Genomic DNA, 12500 nt, shown 5'->3' with positions numbered 1-12500 from the left:
TTTTTTCTTTTTTTCTTTCTTTTTTTTTTTTTTTTTTTTTCAATTACCCTCTCTTTTTCCCATCTCTCTCCTCATTTTTGTATATCTTTCTTCATCGTCGTTAGAACGACGAACATCTTTTGCTTAATCACCGATTTCATTTTTTCTATCCTCTTTTTTCTTTTCTTTTTTTCTTTTTTTTTTTTCCTTTTCTTTTCCCTTGCATGTTTTCTCTCTTTCTCTCTTTTTTATTTTCTCTCTTTCTTCCTCATACATACACACACATACACACACACACACACACACTCTCTCATCATTGTTAGATTCGAGTGATAGGACAAGACAGTACAATATAGAACAGAACAGAACAGAACAGAACAGAACAGAACAGAACAGAACAGAAGAGAACAGAACAGAACAGAATAAAACAGAATAGAATAGAACAGAGGTTGGATAGGATAGGATAGGAGGAAAAGATTAAAGAAACATTGTCCGATTCAAATGAAAATTTTAAATGACATATGTAAGTGGGTAGACGGTTAGATGATACATAGGATATATTTAGATATCTGTATGTATGTACATATATGTATATATGTAAAAACGTTAGATATATGTATTTTAGAAAACGGATAAGGTAAGAATATCCGTATCGTTTCAAATCTTGACCGATTCGCGAAGATACGTGGTCGTTCGCTCCTACTACATACAAACATACATAAACATATGTATATATATATATATATATATATATATATATATATATGTATATAAATATTTATGTATGTATGTAAGTATGTATGTATGTACGTATATATACCCCCATGATTATAAATTATTGTCGCTGTGAAACGACTGCAAACGTTACTGCAAGTACAAGGCAATAATTATTACTCACGAGAGGTATAATTATCCGCGCGCTGAGAGCGATTAATTGCTACGACGTGAAATGCGCCAGGGTGTTCGAGTATTCTCCTCTGTATAAAATATTATTGCTTACTTTTTCCTTTTTCTTTTTTTTTTTTTCTTTTTCTTTTACTTTCTTTTTCCTCTTCTTCTATCTCTTTCTTTTATCTCTCTGTCTCTCTCTCTCTCTCTTTTACCCTTTTTCCTTTTTTCCCTCTCTCCCTCCCTTCCCCTCCCCACTACTTTTATTTCCTCCTATTCCTTTTCTCTCTTGAATTTTCTATTTCTCCTTTTACTTTCTTTTTTTTCCTTTTTTTTTTGTGTGTTTTTTTTTTTTTTTTTTTTTTTATATTATTCATTTTAATCCATTTATCTTTTCATTTGATCACTTTTACTTCTATTTTCGTTTATTTTCTATTACTTTTTAATTTAACCTTTTTATTTCTTTTCCATTCTTTCTTTTTTCTTTTTTTTTTTTTTTTTTTTCAAATTTTTCCCTGTTAATTTTTATTGTCCCTCCTTTTTCTTTCTATTTTCTTTCTTTTTTTTCTTTTTTTTTTTTTTACTTTTCTTCAAGTCGATTCTTTTATAACAAATTGTTGACCGGCAACGTAATCGATTCAAAGGATCTTAATAGAAAAGGAATCGATAAAAAGACGTAATCTCAGAGATTAGACCTAGCAAAGTGCATCATTAGACGAATGCACGCGTTATCGCTAATTATATCGTTATGCGTTCGTCTCTCGATGATTGAGGAACGACGTGCTTGGAAAATGGCCAATGTACGCTCTTTTACATATGTATGTACATACTTACATATCTGCACACACACACATACATACATATATATATATATATATATATATATATACTTATATATGCATATATTTATATATGCATGCGTTGTATATAATATACTAGCGAGAACGTACAGGAATCTCTCAGAACGAGTACAGGTTTCTAATACTTTTAAGGATTTGATATATATATATATATATATATATATATATATATATATATAATCTTAAGTAAGTATATATATATATATATACTTACACTTTCGAACGTAACTATGATTTGTGATTATATCATTACTATCTTTGCTCTCATAGATGTATTATATATATATATATTTTATTTTCATACTTCGTATTTCACGTTTTCTCATTGTACGTCCTTTTATTTTATTTTATTTTATTTTTTTTTTTATCCATTACGTATGCCACTTTTCTTATACGAAACAATTTCATCCAAATTGTAGAAATAAAATTTAGAATTTTTTTTCTTCTTCCATTTTTTATCTTGCTTTTTTTTCTTTTTTGAACTAATAATTCTTGCAGAAATAAAATTAAAGAATATTTTTTCGTCTTATATTCTCCCTCTCTCTCTCTCATTTTCTCTCTCTCATTTTAAATTTCGATTTTTTATATATATTATCCTTATTTTTTTTCTTTTCCTTCTTTCTTTTTTCTTTTTCTTTCTCTTTTTTTTTTTTAAACGAAAATACAGGAGACCAGCCATTTTTTTTTCGTTGCTACAAATTAACGTGGTGGTACGTTCGAACGTAACTATGATTCTCCGTAAAACCATTACAATCTTTACTCTCGTAGGTGCGTTATCTCTGTTTACTTTTACACTTCGTATTTCACGTTTTCACACTATGTATTCGTTCAATTTTTTTTTTCTTTCGTTTATTCGAGTATTCTACAGGATTTCTTGGAATAGAATTTAGATTTGCTTACATTTTTTATCTTATTTTTCTTTCTCTTTCTATCTTTCTCTCTCTCTCTCTCTCTCTCTCTCTTTTTATTTCTAAGCTTTCTTTTTAAATTATAGCATTTGTAGAAATGAAGTAAAGATTTTTCTTTCATTTTTTTCTCTTCTTTTATTTTTAAATTCTGTTTTTCATATATATATATATATATATTTTTTTTTCTTTCTTTCTTTTTTCTTTCTTTTGTTTTCTGTTTTTTTTTCTTTTTTTTTCTTTTTTTATGAAAATATAACGAATGGCAGGTTATTTTCTATTCTTTTGTTGTTATAAATTAACGAGCCGTTACTTTCGAAAGTAGCTACGTTTCGCTGTAAAAATTCGTTACGTTCTTTACATTCGTACTTCATCCATTAACTACATATAGATATTTATTTTTACACTTTGTATTTAACGTTTTCCCATCGTCCATTCGTTCAATTTCTTCTTTATTTTTTTTCTTTTCTTTTCGATGTTCTTAAAATTTATCTTTCCTTTTCTAAATTTTTTGTTACTTATTATTATTATTATTATTATTATTATTATTATTATTATTATTATTATTATTATTATTATTATTATTATTACAATGATTTTTTAGTAATTTTTGATTTTATATTTAATTTTATTCTCTTTTTTTTATTCTTTATTAAAAGAATTAATATTAATCCTTATATTTCATATATTTTAATTAACATTAGTTTCGTTTGAAAAATAATTTTGATTAGGTTTTCATGCTTCGAGTAAAAAATTTATATAGTTAAACAGATGGAATTTAACTTTATTTAATAAATTCTTATTAATTTAGATTTAATTTGATGAATATCTTCTTTTTTTATTCTTTTATTTATCAAATATTAGTTAGCAAATATCTTTTTGTTATTTACTCGAGTATTTTATAAAATTAGAAAAAAAAAGAAAAAAAAATAAAATTTAGATCGTTTTTACATTTTTTCATCTTCTTCTTTCTCTTTCTCTCTCTCTCTCTCTCTCTCTCTCTGTCTCTCTCTTTCTCTCATTTTGTCTTTTTAAACTACAAACAATTTGTAACAAAAAAAAAAAAAAAAAGAAAAGAAAAAGAAAAAAGAAAAAAGAAAAAAGAAAAAAGAAAAAGAAAAGTTAAAATTCTCTTCCATTTTCTATGTATCTTTCTCTCTTTCTCTCTCTTTCTCTCTTCAAACTAATAAAAAAAATTTCTACGAATAAAATTTAGATCTTTAATTTTTTATCCCCCATTTTCTCTCTCTCTCCCTCTCTCTCTCCCTCTCTCCCTCTCTCTCTCTATCTATCTCTGTCTCTATCTTTATCTTTCTTCTTGAACGTCCTTTTTTTTTTTTTGTTCTTTTCCTTCCTTTTCCTTCTTCTTCCTCTTTTTTTCTTTTTTCAATTCTTTTTTTTTTTTACTCTTTCCCTTTTACGAAAATACAACGGTATACGGGCGCGACTGCATTTCTGTTGTTATAAATTAACGAGCTGTTAGAATTCGCCCGTTGGAAAATAAGAGAAGAAGATATCGGTAGCTTACGCGTTCGTCCTCGTACCCGACGAGGAAGAACGTTCTAAAGTAAGCGTTGTCGTAGCGCTAAACTTAGAAACGTGGGCTACAATGTTCGCATATATCTCTATGTATGCGTATATACGCATACATAGGTACATACGTATATACGCGTATACGTGCATATAAAGATACATATACCCACGTAAAGAGAGAGAAAGATATATATATATATATATAGAGAGAGAGAGAGAGAGAGAAACAGAGAGAGGGAGAGAGAGAGAGAGAGAGACTTATACGTGCTCGTGGAACTTGAACGATGCTAAAGAGCGATGGCATCTAAACGCGATTTTCAAACGACTGAATATAGAAGAAGGTAATGCGAATGTATTTATGTATTTATGTCTATGTGCATGCTATATCTCTCGTCACCTAATCGAATCAGCCGTCCGCGAACGTAGACGATCTCCAAGATCCCTAAGAGTATTCCTAGAATGAAGAAATTTTTCGTTGCCATTTCTTCCGTTTCGTTACGTTCCGCTTTTTTTCCCCGTTTCGTTTCGTTCCGTTCCGTTTCGTTCCGTTCTCCTCGTCACCTTCTTATCGACGATATCGATGCTACGAACGAGGCATGAGTGTTGGATCCACACCTGAAACATATTTATAATAATAATAATAATAATGATGATAATGATAATAACAATGATAATAATAATGATAATGATAATGATAATAATAATAATGGCAAGGATGATAATGATGATGATGGATTATAATTATTTTCATCTGACAATTTCTATCGATTGTTTTTTATCAAATGAATTTTTATCAAATACGATATTCCGTGAGAGAATTCTTCGATGTTAAGAAGGAAAAAAAAAAAAACGAAAAGAAAAAAAAGAAAAAAGAGAGAGAAAAAAAAGAAAAAAAAAGAAGAGAAAAAGAAAAGAAAAGAATCGTCGAAATTGAATTTCCGAGTAATACGCAGTTGTCCCGCGTAAATTCTATTTCATGGCGGCGTATCTGGACAAGTTCATAAGCCATGTACAAATAAACTTTTAATACTATATATGCGTGTTCTATCGTGTGTTCGAGACGCAAAGGGAAAAAAAGAAAGAGAAAGAAAATATAAAGGAAAATAAAAAAGAAAAGGCAAAGGTAGATGTAACAAGTAAAATAAAAAAAAAGGAGAGAGAGAGAGAGAGAGAGAGAGAGACAGAGATATTATTTTGAGGAAGTTAAAAAAGTATGTACGTTGGTAACAGTAGCCGAGACTTATCGAGTCACTTCGATAATTTTACATGAGTCACTTTAAAAGGAGAATAATCGAAGTATGACGCAAAGTGTTTAATTCTCTGCGTGAAATCTTAGCGAGATAATGAATGTCGAGATGATCGGCGTGAAGTGTTATTTTCGTCTTTGAAAAAAAAAAAAAAGAAAAAGGAAAAAAAAGAAAGAAAAGAAAAGAAGATACAAAAAAGGATAGAGAATGCAGAGAAAGTCAAGAGAGAAAGAGAAAAGTTATCGCGATTTAGGAAGAACAGAGAGAAAAAATGAAAGAAAAAACAGAGAAAAATATCGTCATGGAGTTTTTGGAAGAAGAAAGAGGAATTGTCGTCGCGATTTAAAAGAAAAAAAAATTTTTAACTCCAGAAAAGGATCGTCATGATTTTGAAGGAAAAAACAAAAAAAAAAAAAAAAGGAAAAAAGAAAAAAGAAAAATAGAAAAATTGCGATTTCGAAGAAAGAAAGAACACAAAGAAAAAAGAGAAGAGGAAAGAAGAGAGTAAAAATTGTCATCGCGTTTTTGGAAATAGAAAAAAGAAGAAAAGAAGGAAAGAAAGAAATAATCGTCGTCGTGATTTCGGGTGAGAAAGAAAAAGAAATGGAAAAAATTGAAAAATTAAAAAAAAAAAAGATAAAATGATTTATCGCGACAGTGTTCTCGAGATTAATATCGATTGTTTATTAAAAATTTCTCTCTTTTCCCTCTCTCTCTCTCTCTCTCTCTCTTTTCTTCTCACAATGAAGAGTCGGTTCGAGAAGAAAGCAAAAAAAAAAAGAAGAAAAAAAGAAAGTATGGTCGACAAGGAGCCTGGAAGGATGCGCGATTTTTTGTCTTTTTCAAAAAAAAAAAAAAAAAAATAAATAAATAAATAAAAATAAAAAAATAAATAAAAGAAGGAAAGAAAATCAAAGAAAAAAGAAGAGAAAAAAAAGAAAAGAACAAGAAACGAAAAAAGGAAGAGAGAGAGAGAGAGAGAGAGAGAGAGAGAGAGAGAAAAGAAAACAAACAAAGAAATAATAACAATCGTCTCGCCGATACCTATCGATCTATCTATCCATCCTCTCAGTGCGATGCATGTATTTATATATACATATATATATATATATATATGTACATATGTATGTATGTATGTATGTATATATGTAAGTAATAAATCGTAAAATCGCGCGAGGCTGTAAAACGAGTCGTTCTAATGTTATGTTGAGAACGCGGATAAAGGCACGTGCTCGAATGAGAGAGAGACGGAGTTTTAACGTTGGAGAACTACACGGCAATGATATTACGATCGATTTGAATGATACAAAGGGTAGGATCTAGGCCAGCACAGCGTGTGCATCTCGAAAACTATGACAAAAGCAAAAGCAAAAACATAAGCAAGAGCAAAAGCAAAATGCAAAAAAAAAAAAGAAAAAAGAGAAAAGAACAAAATCCACTCGACATCGAATATGCACGTCGTTTATCATTATCTCTCGTCGGGCGAATGGTTGGATGGAGGGGGGTGAGGGAATAAGGTGGAGCGGTGATGTGGTGATGATGTGGAAGGGGGAGTTAAGCGAGATAGTATTGATAGCAGTGGGGGGGAAAATATTTTTTGATCTTCAATCTGTATTTCCTTTTGCGATCGTTCGAAACGAATTCTTTCTCTCTCTCTCTCTCTCTCTCTCTCTCTCTCTCTCTCTCTCTCTCTCTCTATCTATCTCTCTTTCTCTCTCTATTTCAAATACGATTTGTTTTACTCTGAAAAGAAAAATCCTAAGTGACGTTTTTAACTTCTTCTTTCTATCTTTCTCTTTCTTTCTTTTTCTTTTTCTTTTTTCCCCCTTCTCTCTCCCTTATCACGGAAACGAAACTAATGTTAATCGTGTTAGACGTTCGAAACATACGTAAGTACTTAGAGAGATGATAATTTGAAATTTAGATTTAAAATATTGATTTCAAATCCGACCAACTTCTTCTCTCTCTCTCTCTCTCTCTCTCTCTCTCTGCGGGGGGGAAGTGGGGGGGGGGAGAGAGCCACATTTAAGGCGCTTAAACTTCGAACATATATATACATATATGTGTGTGTATGTATGTATATATGTTTGTATATACACATGCATATATATATATATATATTCGGTCTAAATGAGAAAGCGATAAGAAATCAAAGGAGAGTTTTATTAAAGGATTTCAAATTGCATGGAGGGAGTTGAATTTGTTAGAGTCCGTTCTTTCCTTTTTTATCCCTTTTTTCTTTCCTTTTCTCTCCTTCTTTTCTCTCTCTCTCTCACTCACTCACTCACTACCTCTCTCTCTTTCTCTCTCTCTCTCTCTCTCTCTCTCTCTCTCTCTCTCTATCTCTATCTCTCTATCTCTGTCTCTTTCTCTCCTTAACGAAAGTCGTTTTAGTCTAGACGTTCGACGAGCTGAGACATTCTTTCTCATAGGATTTATAAACCCGTGTATATTTACGGTGTTCTCTCAATGTGTTTGCTTTACACTTGAATCTTGCGGTTATATCGAGAGTCATAAGTTAAGGTATATCGATGGTAAAAATCGTCGTTTAAATGGATATATATATATATATATATATATATATATATATATATATATATATATATATATATATGTATGTATGTATGTATGTATGTGTGTGTGTGCGTATGTATGTATGTATATATTTTCTTACAGGGCAATCGAGTAAATGCTAAATATACAACGATTATTAATTTGATTAGATGTATTTACGTAAATCGTAAAAGATACATTTAAAACCCTAACTGGTATAATTTTCATTTAGCTTCTCATTTTCTTTGTTTCTTTTTTTTTTTTTTCTTTTCTTTTCTTCTTCAATTCCTTTTTTTCTTCTTCCTTTCCCCCCTCCCCCTGCCCCCTGCCCCCTACCCCCTCCCCCCCGATACAAATTGAGATATTATAAATGTAAATACGAGGATACGGATCGATTAAAAATTCGACGATTATTTAGAACATTTTTAGATATTTTTACGTATAAAAAAAAAAAAGAAACAAAAAAAAAATATATATATATATATATATTATGGTGGAATAATGTAAAGATTCAAATTGAATTCGTATACATTATTGATTAATAATCAAATAATACATTATTGATAAATAATCAATCGTCATCATTATTAATCGTTTCTATTTGATCATCGTATTCGTCATTCTTATCGCGAAGTTTTTTTCCTGGTATATTTTGAAAATTCAATTTTGAGATAAAAAAAAAAAAAAAGATTCGGACTCGTAAATATTGACGAATTCGAATCGATCGTAGATTTGCAGGGTGAAAAAAAAAGGAAGAAGAAAAGAAGAAGAAAAAAAAAAAAAAGAACAAAAACTTCTAACAAATCGTCGTATTATAATCCGTCGTTTTAATTACGTTAGAAAATTTTGCATTTATCGTTAGATCGTTTTTTTTCTTTTTATCGTTGTTTCTTTCGTCTTTTCTTTTTTTTTTTTTTTTTTTTTTTCTTCTAATCGCTCGGAGAAAAGAAACAAGTATCATTTATAATACTTTCATCGATTTCGTACGATACGAATGATCGAAACGTGGTGATTTAAAAAAAAAAATAATAAATAAATAAATACATAAAAAAAAAAGAGAAAGAAAATGAAGGAGGAGAGAGAAAAAAAATAGAAAAGGAAAAAAGATATCGCGTAAAGATAAGGAAGCGAAGTCGCGACGTTCGCGCCACACGATCATCGGCGCGATGTCCGTGCGATACTCTTGGAAAGGGACTCGTGCCATGCATAATTATACGTTTAGGGAACGTGCGACGCTTTACGAGTCGAGTTGAGTTGAGTTGGGTTGAGTTGAGTTGAGTTGAGTCAAGTCGAGTCGAGTCTGAGCGCCGGTGAAAGGGCAAGAAGAAGTAAGAAGATGGGCACGCGTCTCGAATAACTTATATATATCGTGCTCGTAATCATTTTCGATCGAAGAAGTCGACTCCGGAGTCGAGTCGAGTCGAATCGAGTCGACTTGATGACTTGACTTGACTTTACTTGACATGACTTGACTTGAATCGAGTCGAGATTTTCTATTACGATCGTTATTTATCCACTTGCCAACAATTTCTATTTCCTTTTTGTTCGTTTCTTTCTTTTCTTTTCTTTTCTTTTCTTTTTTTCTTTGGTTTTTCTTTTCTTTTCTTTTTTTTTTTTTTTCTTCTTTTATTTTCCTTTCCTCGATCAATTACATATAACCGTTATGGTTATTTAGAGACGACCGTAGAATTAATTGGATTAGAGTAAATGACCGATGTTACGTTGTTGTATTATTATTATTCTTCTTTTTCTTTTTTCTTTTTTTTTTTTTTTTCTTCCAATACGATCGACGATTAAATTTAATTTATCGATTAGATATCGGGAAAATTGTGAAAGTTTCTTTCTTTCTCTTTATCTATTTATCTATCTATCTATCTATTTATCTATCTATCTATCTATCTATCTATCTATCTATCTATCTATCTATCTATCTATTTATCTAAGTAACTAACTCTCTTGAAAGATCGTAACGTTGGGTTTTATTCGCTTCGATGATCATTCGATGAAAAGAAACTCAGGAAGAAGAAAATCATTGACGCATATAACGAAACGTTCGTTCGTTCGCAATGCCTTTTGAAATTTAAAGACTCTACTTCGATCTCTTAGTCCTGGGAAAAGAAAGTCAAACACGATTAACTCTGATAGAAATGCACATACACGCACATACACACACATAAGTACACATATATATATATATATATATTTCTCTATTTAGATACATACGTGTTTAGAAAGAGAAAGAGAGAGAGAGAGACGTTTTAGTATCTTTTTTCTATTCCCCAAAGGAATCGATATAATTTCGCTTTTATGTACAAAGTTTCACTATAATCCGATCGTTTTTTGCGCCCTTCTTTTTTTTTTTTCTTTCTTTTTTTTTTTTTTTTATAAACGAACACGATCTAATTATTTCCTCCCCCTCCCCCTCATTTTTCATCCCACTCAGCTCACTCCATCGTCTAAACCCAAACCCTCCTTCCCCCTCCTTCCATCCTATATCATCGATCGAAATTTTAATTTTTATAAAATACGATCGAGGGCATCATTATTAGTCGAAACTCGTCCATCGTATGAAGAGAGACGAAAGACAGAGAAAGAGAGAGAGAGAGAGAGAGAGAGAGAGAGAGAGAGAAGAAAAAAAAAGAAAAAGAGAAAAAGAGAAGGAAAGGAAAAAAGCCATGGGAATTACGGTCGACGTGAAAGAACTTCGGAGTGAGTTTAAAACGTTACGGAAAGGAGAAAAATTTTTCTCTCTCTCTCTCTCTCTTTTTTCTTTCTTTTTTTCTTTTTTTTCCTTTCCCTCTCTAGGTATCCTCTGTCCCCCCCCCCTCCCTCCAGACCTTCCCTATACCTCCTCACCGACCGATCACACACAGGCGTCCGCCTCATGTTCGCCTTTTCGAAATACATTCGTTTTCTGTTAAGGCGCCGCCAAGGGTTTCGTTTCAGGGAAGCTCGGTGTCTCTCTTGGTCGTTCGTTCTTGGGTGAGAGTGCGAGCGCTCGCACTCTCACCCGACCGCCTTTGTGACCTGGTCCCTCCTCCTCTCCTTGGTTTGTTCCTAACGTGGTTCGAGCAAACATCTGCTGTGCTGGTTCGCTTGGTTCCTGCTTTGGCTGATGTTGCTGCTGCTACTGTTGCTTTTACTGGTGTTGCTGTTATTGGTAATGGTATTGGTAGTGGTACTGATACTTGGTAGTGGTACACTGGTACTTGATATTTGGTGCTTATGCCGCTGGTGATGTTATTTGCTGCTGCTGCTGCTGCTGCTGGTGTTGCTGTTATTGTTACTGTTACTGCTGCTGCTGTTACTGTTGCTGCTGGTGCTGCTGCTGCTGCTACTGCTACTGATGCTACTGATGCTGTTGATGCTATTGATGCTACTGATGCTGTTACTGTCACCGTTGCTTCTGTTTCTACTTCTTTCTTCCTTTGTCTCTTCGTTTCTTTCTGTTAGAGTTTTAACTCTTTCTCTCTCTCTGTCTTTTTCTCTGTTCATATACGCATGCGCGCGTATATACCTATATGTAGTATATGTTGAGGTATTTGTGTACGCATATGCCAGTTGCTTGAGCAAGCGTAGAAAGATATTTTTCTTTTTTATCCTTTTTTATCCTTCTTCTTCTTCTTTTTTTTTTCCTTGTCTTTCTTTTTTTTTCCCCTTGTTTTTCTTTTCTGAATGTTTCTTTTTTTTTTTTTTTTTTTTTTTTTCAAATCACGAGAACGCCTCGAGGAACAAACGACGGCGTTATATTCGAGTAAGCGCAATTATGATGTACATATGTACAAGGAGGGACTCTGTCATTAAGGAGACACGTGTTCGTGAAAGGTGCGACGAATCGCGTAGGTACAGTTATTTATGTACTGTTCGACACGTTGGTGGTTCTCTATTCATTTCTCTTTCACTCCTTCACTCCTTTTCTCTATTTCTCTTTCTCTCTCTCTCTCTCTCTCTCTCTCTTTCTCTTTATGTCTCTATCTCTATTTATCTCTCATTCAAGCAAATTCCTTTCGAAGGAAAAGCAGTGCGCGAACTTATGGGCGACCGTGGAAAATCAATGGGAGAAGATCATAGAGAGAGAGAGACAGAGAGAGAGAGAGAGAGAGAGAGAGAGAGAGAGAGAGAGAGAGAGAGAGAGAGAGAGAGAAAGGAAGAAAAAAGGAATATATAAGTCCTCTAGAATGGTCCCACATGGGGAACCGTGTCGAGAGCACGTTATGGTGCCCCCGTAAGACGGAAGCACAATGAACGCGATTCACGAACTCGTCGTAGTCGTCTTCGTCGCCGTCTTCATCGTCTTCGTCGTGTATTTTCTATCTCTCTCTCTCTCTCTCTCTCTCTCTTTCTCTCTCTCGATCTATCTCTTTCTCTCTCGTCCGTGGCGTGAGAAAGAACGAAGAGAAACGAGCGCACAATTCGAAAAGAGAAGCTTATATTACCTCTCGCGTCTCCCGCTTAACGGAGTATACAAAGTCTGTCATTGAATGAAAAAGACAGAGAGATGGATAGATAGATAGATAGATACAGAAAGAAAGAGA

The 12500-nt window shown here is 32.5% G+C and overlaps 1 protein-coding gene across 3 annotated transcripts in view; it reads right to left on the bottom strand.

Moving 5' to 3' along the window:
- Positions 1-12500, bottom strand: part of LOC124431604 (fibroblast growth factor receptor homolog 1-like) — a 33416-nt gene that overhangs the window by 15886 nt on the left and 5030 nt on the right. For 2 of the 3 annotated variants that reach the window (XM_046979696.1, XM_046979695.1), the window contains exon 2: positions 4563-4780. In XM_046979696.1, the coding sequence (XP_046835652.1) occupies positions 4563-4647 (85 nt within the window). In that variant the 5' untranslated portion in view covers positions 4648-4780. Of the gene's footprint in view, positions 1-877; positions 1026-4562; positions 4781-12500 lie in introns of those variants that run through there. The other variant, XM_046979697.1, reaches the window with a different exon arrangement.

This window comes from Vespa crabro, chromosome 22 (assembly GCF_910589235.1).
Source record: "Vespa crabro chromosome 22, iyVesCrab1.2, whole genome shotgun sequence".
Taxonomy (NCBI): Eukaryota; Metazoa; Arthropoda; class Insecta; order Hymenoptera; family Vespidae; genus Vespa; species Vespa crabro.
This window is presented reverse-complemented; position numbering and strand designations above follow the sequence as displayed.